The 24604-nt window shown below is 34.2% G+C and overlaps 1 protein-coding gene across 11 annotated transcripts in view; it reads right to left on the reverse strand.

Moving 5' to 3' along the window:
• The window catches only part of LOC112058090 (serine/threonine-protein kinase MARK2), a 219049-nt gene that overhangs the window by 20009 nt on the left and 174436 nt on the right, over nucleotides 1–24604 (reverse strand). For 7 of the 11 annotated variants that reach the window (XM_052886767.1, XM_052886764.1, XM_052886763.1 and 4 more), the window contains 9 exons: nucleotides 20192–20304; nucleotides 19212–19311; nucleotides 14336–14446; nucleotides 9912–9985; nucleotides 8885–8941; nucleotides 7965–8134; nucleotides 6048–6218; nucleotides 3273–3421; nucleotides 2245–2371 (listed from right to left, as the gene is read on the reverse strand). In XM_052886767.1, the coding sequence (XP_052742727.1) occupies nucleotides 2245–2371; nucleotides 3273–3421; nucleotides 6048–6218; nucleotides 7965–8134; nucleotides 8885–8941; nucleotides 9912–9985; nucleotides 14336–14446; nucleotides 19212–19311; nucleotides 20192–20304 (1072 nt within the window). The remainder of the gene's footprint in view (nucleotides 1–2244; nucleotides 2372–3272; nucleotides 3422–6047; nucleotides 6219–7964; nucleotides 8135–8884; nucleotides 8942–9911; nucleotides 9986–14335; nucleotides 14447–19211; nucleotides 19312–20191; nucleotides 20305–24604) is intronic. The other 4 variants (XM_052886760.1, XM_052886766.1, XM_052886761.1 and 1 more) reach the window with 3 other exon arrangements.

Below are 24604 nucleotides of genomic sequence, written 5' to 3' on the forward strand. Positions count from 1 at the left end.
AAAAAAGCGTTTCTTGTTACCATTTGTAATTTTTTTAGTATATTTAAAATACTCTCTTATAGACTCTTTTTCTTTTTCTTTTTTTTCGTTTTGAATTTTATACTGACAATATTTAAAACTGTAAAAAAAACTTTAAAATTACTTATAAAATAATTTACTTTGAAATAATACATTTTATATTAAATAAAAAAAATCAAAAAATCCTTTCTTTTTTTTAAAAAAAAAAAAAGATCAAGAGAATAGTTTAAGCAGGTTTTAATGATTATTTTTCAATATGGTAACAAAATACGCTAGCACGATTGCGAGTTCAAGTATATCTAGCTTTGAAGCGATACAGCGATCATAGAGTGTAGTTCAAAACATAAATAATGACAACACAAAACACAGAATAGTGTGTACAGAAAGGTATGTAAGAGTTAGGGCCGGTTTCACCACCCTCTGACAAGTGGCTGATGGTTTATTCACAAGTTAGATGTTAGTAGATATCCAGTCGACTCGCAAAAAATGTTCGACGTTTCTAATAAGAACAGCGAAGAAGTGGAATGCCCTTCCAGTGTCCTGAAGTCCTGACTGAATGATGTATTTTTTTTAACTTTTTATTTTATTTTTTGTTTAATCGTTTGCTATTGATTTTTTTTTCATGTTTTGTCAATAATATTGTATTTGTAATATACCTTGATGTATGCCAGAAATAGCTGAATACATTTGATTGTATGTGTTCTCAGCAAATAAAGAATTGAATTGAATTGATTTGTGCACCTTCAAGGCTAGAGTGAATATGCATTTTCTAGGCAAGCGCGCTACAACCTATCATTGCTTTCCACCAAGCATGATTTTACAAGTTTATTCAAAATTAAAAAAAAAAGGTTTGTCTTGATCTTTTGACACAACATAAGAAAGTGATATACCTTACGGTTACTATCTAGCATTTTATCAGAAGGTGATGAAATCGGCCCATAATGTGACACGAATTTAGAGGTAAGAGTATGAGTGATTAGAGTTATATGTATATGTAATGTATTAGTTATGATTATGACAGAAAAAAATTTTTTTTCAACTTCACCTATGCCTATGCAGATTTTTTTAGTAACTATTTTAAAAACTTAATTCAAGACAAACAGACCTACTATAACATAATTAAGAAACGCAATGTCAAAATTATATACTTGTTATTGATAAAAATAATGGTTTTGTTGGTCAAAATAATGTACAATAATTTAGCATTATTTTGTATTAAGTTATATTACAGTAATTAAAATGATTGAGTGGAGTTAATAAAATACATGTCGCAATTGAAATTAAATACGGCGTGAAGACGGACTTTTGCAACTAGTATATTTGTTAGATACAAAGTATGGAAAATACAATTTGTTTTAATATGAAATAGTTTTGCACTGGCTCATGACGTCATCTGATGGTCAGTGTAAATGTAGCCAATGTTGAATGTGCCTACAAAATGTATTAAATTTAGAACATGTACTAACTACTCTTGTATTAAAGATGCTCATATCTTTAGGTCATCATCATTAACAAACTCACTGTTGAGCTCAAGTCTCCTCTCAGAATGAGAGGGTCAAGCTAATACGCTGGCTCAATGCGGATTGGCAGACTTCATTTACCAGAGAATTAAGAAAATTCTCTGGTGTGCAGGTTTCCTCCTGATACTTTTCCTTCACCGTGAAATTTAATTTCTTAAAATGCACATGACTGAAAAGTTAGAGGTGCATGCCACGAACTACATTCGTGATTGTCATGCGGTGATTTTCAAAAATGTCAATCTTTAAGTGATCATTTGATATTAACATACGAGTAATTATAATAAGAGCTGTGATATCCAAATGGATATGACCTCTGCCTCCGATTCCGGAGGGTGTGGGTTCGAATCCGATCGGGGGCATGCACCTCCTACATTTTATGTTGTGTGTATTTTAAGAAATTAAATATCACGTGTCTCAAAACGGTGAAGGAAAACCATCGTGAGAAAACCTGCATACCAGAGAATTTTCATAATTATCTGCGTGTGTGATGTCTGCCAATCCGTATCGGGCCAGCGTGGTGGACTATTGGCCTAACCCCTCTCATTCTGAGAGGAGACTCGAGCTTAGCAATTATAATTAATTTATTTGAATCTAAATGAGATTATGTAGGTATGTATTGGTCATGTGTTGTGTACTGTGTGATACAATGATAGTACAGTGGCGGTGAGTGGTGAGTGGTGAGTGGCGAGCGCTGGAGAGTACTGACCGCTTGGAGAACCTCGAGGAGAGCTTGGAGAAGAACGAGGGGCGCGCCTGGTGCGGCGAGCCGCCGTCGCCGTACGCGCCACCCGCGCTGCCGCCGCGCGACCGCGTCTGGCCTGTGGGCGAACAACCTAACGTTACACATATTGTATAGTAACACTTCGTTGCTGATCTGTATATATATACATCATCATCATCTCCTTACCCTTATCCCACTTAAGTGGGGTCGGAAAAATATGTCAATCTTTTCCATTCGTCTCTATTACTCGTCAACTCATCATCCACTCCTTTTACACACATGTTCTCTTTCACACAATCCAACCATCTCTTCTTTGACCTTCCTCTCCTCTTATGACCTTCCACTTGCATATATATTTAGGTAGATATATAAAATAATAAAAATAATTTATTTGTTGAATACAATAGTTTTTACAATCTAAATATATAAAACTCAAAGGTAAGGACTGACATAGTGATATATCAAAGCACAGCCCAAATTACTGGACGGATAAAGCTGAAATTTGGCATGCAGGTAGATGTTATGACGTAGGCATCCGCTAAGGAAGGATTTTGATCAATTCTACCCCTAAGGGGATAAAATAGGGAATGAAGGTGAAGTTAGTATGAAATTTTGTAAATTTTGCGGCGATTTGGCTGATTTTTAAATTTGGAATTAGAATAATTTCCAACACAATCTGCTGATTAAATCAGCGTGCAAATTGTATTTTACATTATTATGTTATATTTAAAAATTATCCACAAAAAACCATATATCTCTCCCTATTTATACTAGCATGTTAGAAAGAGAAGAATTTAAGACTCACACAGTCAAGTGGTGAAATAATCGGTAGGAACACTGGACCTTCCGATGTAGAATTGAAACACGACAGTCATGAATTCATTATATATCAGCCTATTTTAATAGAGATATAGAACTTACTTGGAAGAGTCGGATTCGCGAATCGTCCGAATTGGGAACCTCCTCCTTTTTGAAGTCGGTTAAAAAATAAAACGAAATACAATGAAACTCACCAGAGTGGAAAGTAGATCTGGAAGGCACATTCCTGGGGAACACGAGCGGGTTGTTGTTGGAGAAGTCGCGGCGCGCGCCCGCAGAGTTGGCCGTCGCGCCCGCGCCCGTCGCGCCCACCGCGCCGCCCGTCGACAGCGTCGAGTTCAGGCTGCGGCACACCGAGCATCCACTTATAGCTATTGCTTCACTTGCTCAGTGTGCCAGTGGCAGTGTTCAATGTTTCATACTGTGACGATCGCGTAACCGTAAACGTGAATTTCTAAGGAATTTAAACAGCGCCATCTAGTGGCACTGCTGCACAACTGTTTAAATTTTTTAGAAATTCGCATTTACGGTAACGCGATCGTCACAGTATGAAAACATTGAAAACTACCACTATGCACACTGTACGCCTAGCCAACCAACGACATAATCAAAATAATCAGAACGTTAACGTTTTGTTAATTTACCTATTGTTGATTTCAATTGGCCTTTTAAGTATACGTTACAACCGATGGCTTTTGTTGTCCGATTGATCCAGTCCCAAGGCCACCAAGACCTTGACCATGGTTGGTATTTTCATCAGTAGGCCTAGCATGCGCACCAAGATATATATCATGAAGAGAAAAATACTAATGTCGACCAATCGGAGTTTTCCCAGTTCCATCTCTTTCACCCCAAGGCAAAGAAAGAGAACGATATTTCCGATTCGGCGCTATTGGTCGATTTGTCTTCACGATATATGTCATGAGTAGTATGTTATTAGGCCTACTGGGGAATGTAAGACAATTCGAGAATTAGGTACAGAGTACAGCTAAGCGGTGGAAAATACATAAACATTTAATAAAAAATCTTCATTGTTTTGTTTTCATCCTTTATCAATCAATATACACCGTTTTTTTAGTAAAACGTTTTTTAAAAGTGCAATATACAGTAAACAATGTGATATTATATACATATAATAAGACATAAATATATAATATAATATTAATAAATACATATAGGTAGGTAGGTAGGTATTAAAATATACATTAATAGTTGTGATAAAGTCAAGACAATAGACATGCCAAATCTGATTTACATAGCATGCAATCTATGCAATTAAACAAAATTAAAACGAAGTTTTTTAAAAAATTTTGTCCACAAAAAAAAGCTTTCAAACTAGTGATACCGAGCACGCAGTATTTACATTTTTTCTAGAAGCACAGAACCAAATTTGAAATACTGTATAACCACAAGAGAAATTACCAAAAAAAAAAATCATTGAAAACTGTTAAACTGACTCATAAAAACAGAGCTGTCCTTCTCACAATACTCCAATTAGAAAAAGATAGAAGATAGTAACTAAAACTATTCTAGTAACTATTCTCAGCGTTGCTTTGAGATTTGTGAACGATAGTAAGCACCAATTTGAAATTGTAAATTAGACACAAAAGTGGTTTTTATCTATATAGAAGTGTTCTACGTATTACCACGCGCTCTGCCTTTAGTATAGCCCCGATTACATATATCGTAAATGTTCATGGTTTATAAAACACTAGTTCAAAGTAAAAGCAACCTAATTAAATGTAATTTAAAGTTTAAAATTACATTTAACTTTAAACCCAAAATCACGTAACAATCACGATTTTTCTGGCAGTGCATAAATTCATACTGAAAACAAGAGGCATTAAGTTAACTTTACTTTGAAGTTAGTATTTCAATCCACAAAACTGCTCGATATATGTAATCTGTAGTAATGAGTTTTAATTCTCAGTTTGAATGTATCACCAAGAGTCTTGTAAGGAAAGTTTTTAAGTTTGAGTATTATATAGGATGTATATATTTGAGTAATAAGGGTAGACAATTGGCGATTTTTTTCTGCACTAGAGACGATTAAGTTTGATAAGTGAAATGCCTCATCAGAGCGTTGCGTTGCGTTGTCGCAACGGATCGACGCATTGTATGCCTCACCTGCGTTCCGATGACGCACGACTTTACAATGTAAACGTAGGCTTCTGTGGTCGCCGAAACTCACCAGTAACACTGAGGTCCCATCAAAGAGCCTACGACTTTTACACAATCAAGAAAAAAAGATTACCCAGCATACAGAAACACTAAATCGTTTGACGGAACTTTACCGGAAGGATTACAAATATCCAAGCCTGAAGGCTACGATCGCACAGACCTGAATCAATTTCAAGACCCCTCTGTTGCAAACCAAAGCATTACCAAATGTGTCAGAGAGAGGTCGTCAAAAATCGTGCTCAATAGCAAGCTGATGATGTGTCGATGAAGGTACGTGACGTGAGGTGAGGTGATGAGCCTGCAATAGACACACTTTCGTCATAATATATAAGCTAAAAGTTTGTCAGTCCATACTCCTGCATAGGTAAGTACGGTACGGTAGGCAACTATAAAATGTGGACTATGTTTGCTTTTAAAGTCTTGACCTCCAACTGTCCGAATGCAAAAAGTAATTGGAGAGACAATTCGTTGACAAAATTCCGTAAAACTACTTTGAGGAAATTGATAAAATAAACAACATTCTCTAACGAAGATTTGCTACGAAGCTGAGTCCAATCTCTACAGTTGCCTACCGTATATGACTACCAGTAGGTGTGAGTACGAATGTGCTAACAAACTTTCAGCTTTTATAAAATGACGAAGATCTGCGAATTATAGGTTATCTCTCTGTGACTGTAGTGTTAGTGTAGCCATGTTACTATCAAACTGAGAATCCACACAACTCACACTACACTGGACGCTGAGCGCGTACGCAAGCGCGTCACATGCATGCGTCTACGGTGCGGTACCTCGGTCGGGGCTGCGCCAGGTCGCGCGCGGACGCATTGTGCGGCGCGGGCTCGCCCAGCGGCGCGGCGCCGGTGGCCGACGAAATGGACGCACTTTTCACGTGCGTCTTGTTCGCAGTGGACGCACTGGGCGCGGGCTTGCCGTTCTCGGCACCGTTCTTAGTCTCTTGACTGGACGCGTGTAAATCATTCCAGCATGCGGTTAGTCACCGTTTACCCAGGGATTCGGCATGCTCGGCATGTACGGGGTACCGTTTGGGGGTAAATTGTTGTGATGCGTTCGCTTTGGCGTTCGAGTTTACGTCTTATATCAATATCCTTCTTATATATACTCTTATTTTGGTAATATGGTGGTAACAGACGCAAACTCAAACAAACAAACAACGAACGCACTTTAATTTCATTGAATCACAAATAAATACACATATATATTTTAAATCATATTTACCCCCAAATTTTTATGACGCACAATAAATAAGACAGTTATAATAATTTAATTTTATAAATATACAGGGCTAAATAAAGTAAAAATTAAATGCGATACGACCAATAAATACATACATACGTATCAAATCACCGTTATTCCTCTCCATATTGAGTTAAAATGGGATAAAACTGCATATAGGGGTAATTTTTACATATATTTAGAAAAGGATATACATTTTTATTTTGTTACATTAATAAATGTACACATAAAGACAGTCGTGCAAGATTATAATGTCTATTATTTATATCTTAAATATATATATAGATAGAACAATATATTATGGGCTATGCAATGCGCTCAATATGCAAAAGTTAATGCAATAGGATATTATGTAGTTTTAAACATTATACATAAGGTTTGACATTTCAACATTAACACGAAACATTTCGAAAAATATTTCGTATAAAATACATGAGGGGCATATCATTTCCGTACCATGCAAAAATTACTTTCGATATACGAGTACTTCGGAAATACGTAATAATGTAAAATATAGCAGGTCATCACTACGATGTAAATATAATATTTACTCATTACCTAAAGTACCAGCATTACTGATTAGATTCAAATATTATTAGATGTTTTATTGGTAATTAAGTTGGCCTCAAGTTTTTATATCTAAGTAGTAACAATATTATCAAAAATAATAAACATTAGATATACATATACATACATATAATATACAGATATTTCTATTATACTCGTATATTAAATAAAATATTAGTGATGCGCGTAATACATAATGGATAAAAATAAATATTATAAACAAATCACATATCATACTCTTCGCCCGTGTGCTACAGAATGCGCAAAAAGAAAAGGGGGATTTATCTTTCCCGCTATCCTCTGTCGTCACATCCCACATCGGCCACGTGGGTGAGGACACACTTTATCCGCTTCCCTTTGTCGTCATACCCTCCCCCCGCACACCTGCAGCGCGCTGGCGAGGACTCAACTTGTTTATAAAGAATATTTGCCATATATTTTTTTTAATATGACCAATATTCCCATTCCCAACCAACTAGAAAAAGATTGTGTTAGGAGTAGTTACGACTATAGACTAGCGGATGACCTCCCGGCTCAGACCAATTATAGAAGGACCTGTATCGCACTCATAGTCACGAACAAAATTGTTTGTCATTTTCTGAGGAAAACGAGCTTAGATTTTGTATATATCTTATACTAAACTAGAAGTTTTTTCCCGTTTTTTACACAACTCACTTACACAAAAAAGTATTTTTACGGAGCTCTTTAACCGACGAACACGATTACAACTGTTTAACATCAATTCTATTGAAACAGTTCTTATAATCGCATTAGATCGTTGATCATATACTTTGACAGAAAAGTAACGTCTAGCGAGGCAGGTCCTATACAATATTTGGTCTGAGCCTCCCGGCGATGAACCAAGAAGACTCCGAGAGCAGTACCTGGGCGTGTCGTGCGGCGGCGACATCTTGGGCGCCTGGTGCGCGGGGTGCGCCGCCGCGTGCGTCGCGTGCGCCGCCGCGTGCTCGGAGCGCCGCGCGCCGCTCGACAGGATGCGCGGCCGGGGCTCCAACTTCGGCTGGGCGCTCGTCGGCCGCGTTGTGTTTTGCACCTTAGAGTTATCAATACATACATTTCTAGTGGTAGGCTTCGGTCGTGGCTAGTTATTGTCGATTTATGATTGAATTAATTCGAGAAGGTTACTAGGCGTGTCTACTGTCAGGAATTAAATAATATTGAATCGATTGCAAAAGGTTACAGTAAGAAATATATATAACATTAAGCGGACTACTATTTATGAATCGAGCGTCAATGTGGAGCGACCACGAGTGACTAGGGAGTCGCAAACCCGTTTTCGGCCGTGTAGCATAAACTTGTTTAACTAAGCATTGTAAGGCTCATTACAGACGAGTCTTAAGGCACGCTACAGTTACCACCCTACCGGCAAAGACGTCAAATAGTTAGAGGTGTGGGTAAAATACACTTCAACTTTTTCCAATGTAAGTTAACCCGCTTCCATCTTAGACTGCATCGTCACATACCATCAGATAAGATCGCAGTCAATGGCTAAGTATTCATTAAATAAAAAAATACATATAAAAAAAATTGCAGTGACCGTCTGTGATTTCAATATTCAGACTATGTGTGCAGTGTTTATGGTTGTTTACACGATTCTAAAACATAATCAAACTTTATTATAGTTTTTGTTTGTCTGACTGTCTGTCTATTTGTCCTAAGGAACGACTGAACCGATTTAAATGGAACATTCACTGGTAGACATAGGAGTTGTTTGCTTGGGCATTCAAAAACCTCGCATTCTGAAACAAGACATCAACAAGAATGAAATGTAAATGTAACCTACCTGCATTAGAGCGATCCGCGCGGTATTTTCTTTAATAGATGCTGAGTCAATGGTATTCTGTAAAAGAAAAATAAATAATTAAGCATTTAAATTCAGTAATTATTTATTAATTCCGTTGTTTTTAAATTAAACAAAATATTTTCAAGTTAGACCGTAGATAATGTACGAAAAGCAAAGAAAAATTCGGTAAGTCTTAAGTACCAGTCATCACACCACCATCCTCATAAATCTAGGGTATCTATTGATTGTCAATAAAATCATGGGACACGTACATTTCTGGAAATAGTGAACAGTTTATATCATTACATTACCATTTATAACACGATTTTCTTCCCTCTTTTAAGATTTGACCCTCAAACATACACCATTATTGTCTGTGTCTATATTCATGTCTCGCTTGCTCGCTGGCGGAATTCCAGAAAACATTTACAATAATGACCCTCTAGGACGATGTACGGTCTCAGAGAAGACGCCCTTAGAGAGTCATTCAGCCTATCTCATCTGCTAGCCTTCTGGCCTGATCAAGCAATGCTTCTGCGCTCGCCTAAAATCCCCGTTGACGCCGCTGATTTCCCATTAAGACCATAAGGACTTACACAATCAGAACAAGAATAACATGTATTGGTGACCCGCCCACGAACTCCCGGTTACGTACAGAAAAATATATCCTCAGTAGTTAATAACAGTAAGAGCCGTGATAGCCCAGTGGATATGACTCTGCCTCCGATTCCGGAGGGTGTGGGTTCGAATCCGGTCCGGGGCTTGCACCTCCAACTTTTCAATTGTGTACATTTTAATAAATTAATTATCACGTGTCTCAAACGGTGAAGGGAAAACATCGTGAGGAAACCTGCACACCAGAAAATTTCTTAATTCTCTGCGTGTGTGAAGTCTGCCAATCCGCATTGGGCCAGTGTGGTGGACTATTGGCCTAACCCCTCTCATTCTGAGGGGAGACTCGAGCTCAGTGAGCCGTATATGGATAACGATGACGATTAATAACAGTAGTAGTAAATATAAATCGTACCTGTCTTTTAAAATTGGACGTAGTGGTGGTGGCAGTGGACGTGGTGTTGTTAGCCGTTGAGCTCGTCGTGCCAACTGCAAAGCCAAATCAATCATTAACCCCACGCTAATATGGTGACAAAACACGGTTAATGGAATTATGTATAAAAATACAAGAAGTCTTCTGTGCGCGACTAATTTTCCTTTTTTCTTTAAAAAGTTGCAAACATATAAATGCTGTAATAATTGAAAGGGTGGGGACTGAAGCTGGGATATTTCTGATATAATAGCTTTTTTTAAAATTTAATTACCTAACATGACGTAATGTATAGACAAATATTAAAATTTTATGGGGTTGATTATTTTATTAAAATATGAAATACTTTTCACCAATACACATAGGTAATTGTAATAAATGTCACATACAAAAAATAACAAAGCAATAGATATTTTATTACCGATCCATAAACTCAAGCTATAGATTATAATCGTACGTATTATTTACCTATGAGTAAAACCATAAGCAACTATGAAACTACACCAACCATAACTATAATAGCAATAAAACTAATCTGCTTTTACTCTACCAACCTGTTAACCCCTTTAATAAAGCTCTAAATGGTATATAATATCTAAAGGTTACCTTACTACTAATAACTGCAAGAATAACTATTAATTATACTATCGATACAAATATGTATAATATTTGACGGGTCATTTTATCATGAAGGCATTCTGTTTGTTTTTAGATCAAATTAATTTCCAACTATTGAAATAAAACTAAATTAACTTTAAAACTGTTTAGCTATTTTTAAGATGCGAAAGAATTCTTATCAAGTGTGAGTTGCTTCACAAAATGATCACGATTATGCCATATTGATAACAATACAAATTTAGCAGCAGCGACTTATAGGGCCCCCATATTATATACTCAACATCGCATGGCTTAAGATGGCTATGAAACTAATTCCATTTTCTCTCATCTATACTTATATAGAAATTGACTTTATTTGTAACGTTGTTACATCAAATATGGTCCATTCGTTTACTGATGGAAAAACAAACATCCATATATGAATGATATCATGCGAAGAGGAAGTTTAACTAATTTCATAGAAGATCTACATAATATCTATAATTATATATATTACATGCTGGAAATGTAAAATGGGGGATATAACTATTTCCATGTATCGAAAATTCCAACATCACGTATAACATCTCACTAAAAATAGGAATTACAACAATCATACATGATCAAAACAAAATGTAAATAAGTAAGTAAAATTTAACTAATAAAAGTATAAATTATATACCATGTCTCTTTTAGAATTCCAGTCCAAAATTGATTTTAAATTTATTAATTTGTGATAATTTATTTCAAGTAACCACATTATATGGATTACAAATAGCCTTGTAATATATTTCCAATTGTAAATTGAAAATTGTGTAGATTTGCAAATTTTTAGTAAATAAAATTTAAAAATTGGCCGTTTTAAACTTCCGTTCGCGATTTTTTGATTGCCTATAGATGCTTTTGGAAATTTAGTTGCTATTTATCGATTATATACGTTATTGTAACAATGAACTATTTATAAGTATTTTTTTTAAATAAACTACAATATGAATTGAATATATTGATGTATTTATACTTATTTAAAGAATATAAACGAATCTATTTATAAAAAAACCGTTTATATAAAAGATTGTTATTCGGAAGGAATTGTATCAATTTACGTTTTGGTACACAAATGTTTCAAAGGGACTTCATATAATATTATATAATACTAAGGAAAATGGGGAAACACATTACTTACCGTTCTATCTACTAACTAAAATAGATTGTACATGCAAACTAAAATATAATGCATTACAGCATACATGCGACAAACGAATAAAACCCACATGACATAAACAAAATATGCAACCACAGAATAAACAAAAAACTTTAGGAATTAAGCACAAAACCAGAAATAATATCATGAATTATTATTTATTAAATATAAATCAGATGTTAAAAAGTTTCAACGAAATAGACATCCGTTTATTAACCACCACATAAAAACATTTTTTTTAGCAATCAAAAGGGGATAAAGAAGAAAAAAAATTGTTATTTGATACCTTTTATGTATAACTTAAAAAAAATACATTTTTTTAGATATCATGCAGTGCCTATGTTTATTAAAATTATGAGTCTGCAAAACTCATTTCCAGCTAAATCTCTATAATATTATGGTGGTTAAGTTGCCACGTACCCATTGATAAAATACACATATAATTGAGTTATGTCAATCAACGACGAAAAATCGTGAATATGACAAAGTTTAGATGGGTAATGAATCATGCAAGGCATAAAAACAAAGCTAAACGTACCTAATTAGATAATTAAGGAAGCTTACGAACATGCAAGAGCTTAAGCTTAATTTTTGTTTGCACGTTTTTCTAATTTTCCGGAGCACGGGTGCCCTGAATAAAAAAAAATGCAATGGCAGTACGACAGGAAACAACACGCTTGGGTTAAAGAAACACTTATAACAGAATTAACAGAAAGAGAATCATTATGTTAGTTGCTACACATGACAAGAATAGGGGTAACAATGGTTTAAATGGGGGTAATAATGATTCAAGAAAATTGTAAACACTAGCTTACACTGAAATCTGTGCAAACTACTTTATTTTTGATCGTTATATACGTTTGAATATGTTAAAGAAAAGTTATAACCACATTCTATAAAAAGATATACACTCGTACTATACTCATGCTATTAAGTACATAATATATAAACAAAATTATACAGAAAATAATAAATCCCACTTTCGAATGCCATTGTCAATTTTAAATTATACATTCATTTTGCGACAAATGAAAATTAAAAAAATATATAAATCAGACATGATATACTCGTAATACATTTTATGTATGTTATTTAACTTTATAAGAAACTAAAACATAATAAATACCCTTTAGTTAATTACTATATACTAAACAAAATATAAAGCTGAGATTCTCACTCTATTTTAAGAAATCAATATTTACAAAAAATCATCCAATGTAAAAATCATTACCCAAAAAATATTATTTTATGTTATTCATTCATGCAAATACAAAATTAGCTTTACTTTGGAATATCAATACTTTTAACAGCAAGTGATTGTTAAGTATAAATAACCCCCAGCAGTAGGTATATAAGATAGAAGATACCTCTTTATAAAAATATATTTTATTTATGTATCAAAAAATAAATGAACATGCAAATGGTCATATCATCATGCAATACACTACTCACTATTTATTATTTACTTTTTCCTCGAAAGAATAGACCAAAGCCTAGTAAAATTATCCTCTACGTTCGGTATTTAGGCTGCCTTTGCCTCAGACATGAGCGAGGATACATGTAAGGATGTTAGTGAAACCACAGACAACTTGACATTTTAAAGTAGAGATAGACTCACAACGTACATAACGCATTGGAAATTTTAGAACCTTTGAGACTTTGTGTGAATCCACATTCAAAAACAATACGCACACACGTAACAATATGCACACACGTAAGTTACCTAAATATTTAATTTAACTTTTACAAACTAACGATGCATTAGTAACTGTAAGATAGTGTTAAAGTAACAATACAATTTATATTGTGACATGAGCAAATATAATTTAGAAAAAAATAAAAAATAATCAAATTATCCGTCAGTTTGAATTAACACTGTTGAAAAAACATAACAAGGAAATATGAAGCTATATTTTTTAAGTTATATATCTGAATTTTAGAAATTAGAAAGATAAGATTATCCTGAACTCCTCCCCTCCTGATACAGTATTCAGTCCTGATTCATGTTGTCATTTAAGGTTAAGTCACCAATTGCAACAACCTACGCTGCATACCCTATTGGCCTGTACCTTACATATTTCTGTGATTTTAGCGTAATCTTGCAAAAGTATCGATAATATTGGATGTGACACTAATTCAACAAAAGCTACAGAGCTAAGACTAAATTACGAATATGGCACTAATTTAGGACCTTAACTGAGAACTATCAATATTTCGAGTTAAGACTTTCTTACTGCCAATTTAATTACACTTCACTAATCAAGGAAACCGAGTAAGTAACGAGTATTGGTAGTCGTTCCCGTTTCCGAAAAATCTACTTTTCGGTGGGTTTCACAGTCATCCTTACCAAGGTAATCCTCGCACGTATCCTAGTGATCTGAGGGCCTAGTGGCAGTTTGATACTGTTACTTTTACGTAACGTAAACGCGAATTTCTAAGGAATTGAAACAGCGCCATCTAGAGGCACTACTGCACAACTGTTTAAATTGCATATACATTTGCGTTTACGTCAACGTGATAGTAACAGTATGAAAATATTGAAAACTCCCATTAGGCACACAGGGCAGCCTGTCGTAGGTCGTGTCGTGTCGTGGTCGTCAAGCGATGTTACCTTGCGCGCGCAACACCTCGGCGCCGGAGGAGGCGCGGCGCGAGGCGGCGGGGCGCGCGCTGGCCGAGATGCTGCGCTGCACGCCGCGGTGCGAGGGCGACGCGCACCCGCCTGCCACACCGCCACAACACCCTTACCGAGAGCCGACAGCGGCGGGCGACACGGACCAACACAAACGCATCGAGTGGCCTTGTTTGCCACTGTTGCAACAATTATATCCACTAAACACCAACGCGTATATTTGACATATCAATTACATTAAGGATTTCGTTTCGTCGAGCACGTTTCAAGAAACCGGTTCCTAAGCCTATGACGAAGAATTAAAATAAAGTCCAGTCCAGTCCAGAAGAATTAAAATAAAGTCGAGTGGCCCAATATAATGGCACACTTTCAACAATCACTTTAATAATATGTATAACCGGAATTGATGAATTGAGGAACCGGACCACAAAAAACTTTCAACATTTCTCTATCGTGTATAAAAAAGTAATTGAAATGTATTTTCACTTTGACTTGAGAATGTCCAGTTATATTGGAAAAATAAATGGATCAACTGAAAAAATAGATGTACGTAAAGAAAAGGTAACAATCAATTATTTGACGTTGAAATACTTAATTAAGTAAAAACTTAAGTTGAAACACTGTCTCCCAAGATGCGATTAAACAATAATCTTTAAATGGATGCTTGTTTAGGAAATAGATTAAGTATATTGGTTTGTTGATATGATGTTAAAAATCATAAAAATATAACAAATTGATTTTTATGTTACATACTTGATTAATATTATTGATTTGTCAAATTGCAATGGGCAATCATCATTTTCATACGGCATACTTTGTCAGAAGCGGTGACACTTTGTAATACATTTGTGTTGGTTTGTTGTCGCACAGCAACAAGCTGTGGCTTATGACAAGGCTGTGGCCCTGCTGTCAGGCCACGTTTTGAGGCACAGTGACCACAAACTTCGGAAATTTAACCACTCATAAACGTGAAAATGCTATTTCAAACGACAAGGTATACAAAAACGTCTATTATCGATCAAGGAATGCAACTTTAATAGTCTTATTAACATTTTCATTTTAATCCTGCACTCATATAATTAATAACAAATTATATTCAGTGAAAGATCAAACATTAATGTCTATATCTGACTGATGGATACAATAATATCGGTTTGTCTCAGAAACACATTCCATAATTTCCTTGTCGGAAAATAGGATAAAACCTATGTTGTACAAAACATCATTCCAATATCACGTTATTCTTTTTTTAATTTCGTCACTTCCGTGCCATTTTCCATTCCTTAATCTGTTTAAAAGGTTTCATATACCCAGCCATTTAAAATTTGAGTCCTCTTAAACTCCACGAATAACATCTGACCCTTTCTTTGGACGGTCTCGTGCCTAAAAATGCGGCCATTTCTACGACAGACCCAGATGCTATGTTACTTCTATTAAGACTTCAGTGTTAGCTTTAAAACCCTATAAACTAGTACTATTAGTTTTATTGCTAAGGTTAAAACCGTTGTGTTAGAATTCAAAACTAATAGGGCACATTCCAAAAAATTCAAGTTGAGCCGTTATCAATTCATATCAGTATTAGGTTCGTAAACAAATACACGCTGCTTTAATAAAAAAATATTGATTGATTCTTATAATTTGCATACTAATGAACTTTTGTTGTGTTAAACCATTTATGCAAGAATTTTGATATTGGGTTTTACCGTCTCAGAGATATCTCCTTAGTTAAAATACACTGAAAGAGATCACTATTGTCTATTGGTGAAAATATACTATTTCTTGTTATTTAAATCTATGTTCTTCTCACATTGTCTTATTCAATAAAATAAAGTTTACATGATGTATAAAGCAAATACTGAAGGTGATATTTCCCATACAAGTGTCTAACACCGGGGTCCGTCGCAACGCTGTCAAGGGCGCGTCCCGCCCGATACTATACCGCCCCTCACGTACACCCCGCGCCGCTATATACTCCGCAACACTAGGTGCAACTACGTCCATATATCACATCGAGGAACATGCCAAAAAGGTTTCCAAAAAAACAAATATTATGCTGGAATCATATTTATCTGTCACCTGAACCAATAACATGCGGAAGAACTCGAGTAACTTTTTTATATTCATACTTGCAGATGTCTCAGTTGGGACACTTGAGTCAATTGGGAACATTCTATATATTAGAGCTTCACTATGCAGGGCAATCGATAGAAACACGTAAGTACCACCCTGTGCGTTAACCTAATATTGTGTAAAGCCTCATGTATTAATTTAATTGGCAACCGTACACTTAGAACTTATATAACACGAAATAACGTATTGTGATAGCAATTCACCGCACGAGCTGTGTCACAAAGGGCTGTGTTATAGACAAACCACATACATGAGTCTTCGTCTGCATAGTACAGCGGTACTCATGTATATAGACAGAGGAAAGCGAGTGAGGCGGTTGCCAACAACGCCTACTTCAACCTCTCTTCTCCTCTCTGACTTCACACCCTGCGCGTGCGAAGACTCATTTATACCATTTACGTAAAATATGTCAATATTAAAAAGGTTGTATATTTATTGTAATATTATTATGATAAAAACACGGCGACACGTATAGCGTGTTAAGTATTTTAACTAAATACTACAAACTCAATTAAGCTCTGCACAGCTTCGGATCGGATGCCAGATATATAGATATGTCGCATAGTGTCTTATTGAAGATTTGAAGTAAAAATAGAATAACATCGAAATCGGAAATCTAATAGATAATGACCAATGAACAGACACACTGACTGATAGATATGAAAGAACATTAAAGGTTCGCACACTTCAGGGCTTACCGGATGCATTTTTAAAATCTATCCCTGTCTCATTCGTTCCTACGCAACGAAAGAGACAGCGATAGTTCCGGTTCGGCGCTATTGGTTGATTTGTCTTCACGAGCTATGTCGTGGGTGGCATGTTAGGCCTACAGAGAAGCGTGCGAACCTGAACATAAAGGGGAACGTCCACGAGTATAGTTGCGTTGGGTGTACGCCACGATAAGCACACAAATATACAATAAAATAAAGAAGCAATAGTTGCTACGGCCTTGGAATCAAAATTTAAAAACAGGAATTTCTCCTTTTGTTACGAATGATAAATTATAACACTATTACCGAAAATGTGACAGAACCGAAAAAATACTCTTAATGTACCATTGACTTTGATACCAAAGCATCTTGAAGAAACTTTAATCTGACAATGTTAATTTGTAAAGTCAATGATAAATATTGATAATTGATAGTTTAAATAGTGTTCATGATTATCAAAACTATATAACTATTAAATCAAGGGTTATGTAGTCATGTACAAATCTAAATAACTCTTAAAGTATATATTTTGTAGGTATTTTAAATTTGTTCATGTCTTATTATTCGGACCTACATAAAAAAAAATAACAAAGTATACCTTGAAAATTACAATTCCAACATTAAACCTTAATTTTGCTATTTAGATAGACAGACTTATAAAAGAATTCTAATTAAAATAACAGACGTTTTAACATACAATAATAGATATAAAATTGATTATTTTGATTCCAAGTCATAGCCAATAACAAATGGACCTCAAATGATATTTTTAATAACTTACTATATAAAAGATGTCATGGTTCTCCGGTTAGAATAAGCTAAGCTCTCCCAAACATATTATCTTGTCTTTTACCTAAGCTTTATTATTACTCATTACATGTATCCATAAGAGAACAAATGAAACTGTCACTTATTAAATGATATTTAGTAAATTATTAATGTTAATCATCTTTTAATTTTTTTTTGTTGTTAAATATGAAAAGTCAATTACAAGGATAAAATTGTTTAAAAGTTATTCAGTATTTCAATAATTATTATTGTTAATAGAAACAGAAGTCTTATCTTAGAAACAATTAATAAAACTTAACTGATTTTAATACTACATCAATTATCAAATCTAAACGGAAAAGTAAGAAATTGCAATTTTAAATAATATAATTTTCTAAATTGTTCTCTGTTGAATACAAATTTGAAGCGAAAATTGAACATTATTGATTAATAAAAATGATTTCCTAAGCCTACTTTACATTATATGTATATAAATAAATATGCTTCAAATGTAAAACATATAAAGTAATTCTTTTATTAATTTGTATAGAGTAAGTGTATTTGTATAATGTATAATTGTATAGTACTGGATTGATGGAAACGCTTAGGTGATTCGTTGGAGAAGTTAATTGGACCATAACACTTTGTTCTACGAAAATAGATAGAGTTTATTTTGAAAAAAAAAACTTCTTTTTTTAATGATATATATATAAAAAATATGGACGGTTTTTTTAAAAATATGATCACAGTGTTATATGCATTACTGAGTTCGTAATGATTGATTTGGAAAAACATAAAAAGGACTACTATAAAAATTATTTATTACCGAGGGAAATAAATATTATTTTTTCTACGAATCCCAGGACAGTATTTATTAAAAATGAACTAATGGGTCATGAATGAAAATCTTTAATAAAATAACACCACAACAACATTTTTTATTAGTATTTGTCATGTATTCGCGGATAAGAGAAAAATAAAATCATTCTTTAAATTTGAAATTTATTTTATGGATTTTCGTAAGTTATTAGGGAAGTCACTGGCCCTTAAGACACGGGCTTACCTAGTTTAAGGGTCAGGACGTCATTGCAATTTGTGTACTGAGTTATTTCAAATAAACAATTCTTATTCTTATTCAATTCTTAATCTTTAAAATTACGTCAGATTTTCAAGTGTATATGTAGTCTATGCGTGTATAAGTTGTATGTCTGTATGTGTGTGTGCGTGCATGTCGCGTGACCACTCACCGGCGTGCGCGTTGCCCTGCTGCGCCGGCTGCGGCTGGCCGGGCGCGGCCGCGTTCCGCAACGACAGAGACGATCCGGACCGGCTGCCGTCCGATTCGGGCTGTAAAAACAGTTTTGTCTGTCATAAAAATTTGACAAATAAAAAATTCGTTTTGTCTCTCATAGACAAAAATTAACAAATGACAAAGTGATATCATAAACTGACTATGTCTAGACACAATTATTGAAGTTTGAATTTATTTCTTAATTTACCACTAACCTTACAGGCACCTTAATAATTAGGTCCCTAGGTAGGAACGCGATCAATTGAATGTAGGCGATTTGTTTTAAATAAAGTAATTATAAAACTGACTGCAAACTATCAAAAAGGGAGCTAAAGTAAATATACCAACTATTTATTAATGCGTTGCAAGCCAACGACTATTATTGACAATGTTTATTACAAATAATAAATGCTATAAAACATAAATAAATTCTTTAACTCGAAACTATAGGTATGGGAGTCCCGAATGTGTATCAACTTTAATATACCAAAAACAGATATGCGATTTCATCCGATTTGTTCCTATTCGAGTAGGAATACAGGGATATAACACAGCCCATATTACTCACTGATGACGAACTTCCTATTAGTGAAAGAATTTTTAACCCTCCGAGACCTTTGGCACTCGAATTTGAATTATTGGCGGGGCCGTGGGCTCCCGGCATTTAACAGATTAACATCAATTTAGTCATTTAGGCTTGAAAGCTAACAAACACACATTCGCGTCTCAAATATGAGCTGACGCCGCGCGGTTTCAAGCGCGTAGTTCCCGATTTCGTAGAAATATGGGGATAACATATAGCCTATAGCCTTCCTCGATAAATGGGCTATCTAACACTGTAAGAATTTTTCAAATCGGCCCAGTAGTTCCTGAGATGAGCGCGTTCAAGCAAACAAACAAACTCTTCAGGTTTATAATATAAGTATGATTACTCACATCGGTACTTTTCCTTCCCAACAGCAAGTATGTGGCGAATACGTCATCGTACTTCGCCTCCGCCAGAGAGTATTCGATCTCTTGCCTGTTGTAGCCCAGACACACGAGCGCCTCTGAAATTGTACAACATTTACATTACAAACAAATACTTTGCATATCTGTCGTATTTACTTTGTGGTAAGGAGGATATAAGTCACGATAAAGACCTCTATTTAAAAAAAATAACTCAAAAAACCCACAACCATTTTACTATTTGCTACATCATTCAATGCCCTAAGACTAACTTACAACAGACAGGTAAATGCTGGAATCAATATTTGAGGAGGAAACCACAACAGAATAATATACAGGATGTGTTTATAATAATTCTGTTCTATAGATAATCTATTCTGGGAAGTCTGTTTGGCTTTGGGTGTGTTGTTACTCGTATTATTACGGACGAAGCACGTTTGTGTGAAACTGAACTTTAGTTTTTCTGTTAGCTGCCGGGAGTTGCTATGACGACACGCACAACTCAGCGTAAAATGTCGAATTGACACGATAAATCTTTAGATAGAATAACATCAGATCTCCTAGCGAGCACTAGCTTTCTTTGTACTATTCCTTATCTCATTAGATTGTTTCAATATTTAACAAAGTCTGATTTATAAGCCCTCCAAAACCCACATTGTACAGTGGTGTCAGAAGTGGGATCTGGAGGGCTTATAAATCAGACTTTGTTTAATATTGAAACCCTTTAATATGAAAAAAATAGCACAACAAAGTCTGATTTATAAGCCCTCCAAAACCCACATTGTACAGTGGTGTCAGAAGTGGGATCTGGAGGGCTTATAAATCAGACTTTGTTTAATATTGAAACCCTTTAATATGAAAAAAATAGCACAACAAAGTCTGATTTATAAGCCCTCCAAAACCCACATTGTACAGTGGTGTCAGAAGTGGGATCTGGAGGGCTTATAAATCAGACTTTGTTTAATATTGAAATCCTTTAATATGAAAAAAATAGCACAAAGAAAGCTAGTGCCCGCTAGGCTTAAAGAATGTTTGCTAAATTTTACACATCAGTCTATCAACTTCATCAAAATCCAACAGACTTCCAAAAGTAAAGTGATTTTAAACTCATCCTGTATAATACATTTTTTATAATAAGATCACAACATTTCATGCAACTAAAACGTAAAATTTAAATCTATCATGATTCATATTATAACACTTAAACAGTTAACTTAAACACTTAAATAATAATAACCAGTAAAACTTATAATTATTGAAGCAATACCATAACAGTAATTACTGTTACTGACAGAACTAGATAGCCGCGTCCAGTTCACAAAAAAACATGCTGTTTCCCAATGTCATCTTTCATTAGAACCTCTTGCTATCTAATTTACTACTAGTTGTCTACAATAGGCAATAGACCAATCATTGATTTTCGGAAAATACTGTTAGGATTAATGACGAATACAGTGTGGGGATGAGGATCGAACCAGCACCTCTCAGTGATCAATCCGACCCCTTTACCACTGCGCTACTGAGGATTGTTGACACATCACATGATTTATTTATCACAAGATATCCCATTAACATAATCGATAAATTCACATGTGACTTTTGATTAGTCTGTAAAGTTCAAGCTTAAAAATGTTGCAAGTCCATGTCTGCAATTATAGCAATAATTTCATCAAAGTTATAGATAAATAAATAATTTACTTTAAGCTCAATTTAAATATTAACATCATAATTATGTTAAAAAAACTGTTCGTGCACTATGGTAATCAGGATAAAACATAAACGTTTTCGTTAAACCATAGACAAACTCCTGAAAACCTAATCCTTCCAATAAAACTGAAAACTCAAAAGGTGGTATAAAGTGCAGAAACTTAATAAAATAAAACAAAGTCTATCCATAAAAAAACCTATAGATACCTAGCAGCTAAAACAAACCTAGTAACTGTGTCTAAGCTAAAGACAACATCATGCATATTTTTTAATAATTAAACTACAATAAAGGTGAGTTTCCACTGGCGCTTAGCTCATCCCAGCTAGCATTCTCACCAGTGGTAACACACCCTAACAAGCATTCAATATAATAAAATAATAATAAACAATAATTGGTGTATGTGTAACACAACTAACACTGAACGAAATCATGCGTCGACTATTAATTCTGTCTTATTGAATTGCCTCGTAACTAACCAGTGGCGTGCATAAGGTAATTAACGTACGCAAAAGTAGCTAACTTACGTAAAGTTTATACAAAAAAATCTATCTCCTAATTATTAGGATCAGTATTATACTGATTTGCAATGAGTCTTCGGGGTAAGTAGTGCATTGTTACATCTATGAAGGGCACGCCACTGTAACTAACTGTCTTGAATTATAAAAAAAAGTATGCAATTACAGTGATATTGTTTTTTTTTAATTAATATATACTTGTATTATGATTGTTAATAATACATTTTAGTTTGTTGAATATGCAAAAAGCTCGCAAGGTTCATTGCCTAAACGCGCCCAACAATGTGCTGTGGTAACACCTAGCCACGCCAACATGGACCTATTTTTTTTTTAATTTAAGCCTCAAGTGTTCCTTTAAACAAAGTAACATTATAACAAAAAAATGGAATTTCCTATCCATTATTTTCGGAATATTTAAATTCTATTATAATTATGTCAACGATTTATATCCAAAATAATAATTATATTGCAGGAATTTTATATTTGTGTACCTATATTATTCATTGCATAATTAATTAAGGTTTCGAAGTCATACATCATCATGTCATGGAAATTCTTAAACATGGTTTTTTCTTTAGAAAAAAAACCTAATACTGTAAACAACATGCCCAAATAAGGCCTCGAATATTAAAATTAATTAATATGTGAGATATTCTCCTGAACAAACGAACTTACGAGTACACCAGACTTTATTACGCAAGGACTTACACAACAAGACAGAATACTACGTATTATATTATGTACGTATATATAAATTGAAAAAAATAATAATCAGTCAATATATTGAAACAACATTAGTACCGCACAACGGTCACGTACCGACTTGAGCTGTGCACCGGTAACCGGTAAGACGCATGGAATAAACAATTTTATTTAGGTAAACGTTCTACCAATTAAATATGTTTCTCATTAAAATCTACTAAATTAGAATTAAAAATAATTAGAATTAAATCATATTGGTTTTTTTTATATCAAAAATGGGATCTAGACTTTCACAAAAGTTTATAAAAACAACTACACTTAATGTTTATTCAAATAATTAAGATAATAGAAGAATTAATTTACTAGATTTTTCAAGGTAATTTACGTATAACGACCGTCACAAGACAATGAGACGGCGTATAACATAAAAAAATAATATATATTTTTTTTATCAATTTCTAACCAAATTCATAAGCAGTTTTTAATTTTATTTGATTGTCTAGAAATATTAAAAAATTGCAACAACAACAAAAAAGACTCGGAAACAAGACAGAATTTTTTGAAATAAAGAAAAAAAAACAACAGCACACATCGAAACAAAAACATCTTTGTACCAATACGTTACAGTCACATACCAACTTGCGCTGTGAAGGGGTTAGCATGGAATAAAGACATACTCCAATTATAAAGCTTACCATATAATATAGCAACACAAATGGGGTTACCTACATTACAAAGTAAAATTCCTACCAATATGGTAGAAAATACATAAATACAATATATAAATATAAGTATTATTGTTAAATCTCTAATACCGTCCTACATATACAATGTTAGCGGTATAGCAATATTTTTACTGAAAAGCTACCAATTAATAAAAAAAGGTATTCTAAAATTAATAAATTACTGAAATATTAGACAATATAATATGTTAAGATAAATTGTTAAATTACTATATTTGGTATACTTGAAAATGATTACAGGATTTATGTAAGTAAGCGTGCAAGTAATGGTGACATAGCGTAATATAATAAGTCATATTAATTAGCACCAAGAATTTATATAAATCGTTACGAACGACAAAGTTTTGCTAGTAGGACTTACCTATTTATTATTAACAAAAAATGTTGTATTTGTCAAATTTAAAGACAAGTAATTTTTTAAATAGTCGCTAGATTTAAAGTTTCTTTTTTAAGTACCTCTAACTAAAATTATAAATAACTTCAGATAAACTAAGTTAAGGATACAATTGACAACATTTGACCTGGTTCTACTTGATGAAGTAGTTGAAGAAACTATAGTCTGTTCATTGTACTGACACACTATGTTATATGACGCAGACCTCATGAATCTCACCATGAAGGTGAACACTATGGAGACATCAGCATATCCATATGTTATACTATGGGAATTGGGTGGATTAGTCCCTGGTTAGGACTGATCACCCTTAGGGCCTCATTAGACCTCTCCTCTAGA

The sequence above is a fragment of the Bicyclus anynana genome, chromosome 18, assembly GCF_947172395.1.
Source record: "Bicyclus anynana chromosome 18, ilBicAnyn1.1, whole genome shotgun sequence".
Classification (NCBI taxonomy): domain Eukaryota; kingdom Metazoa; phylum Arthropoda; class Insecta; order Lepidoptera; family Nymphalidae; genus Bicyclus; species Bicyclus anynana.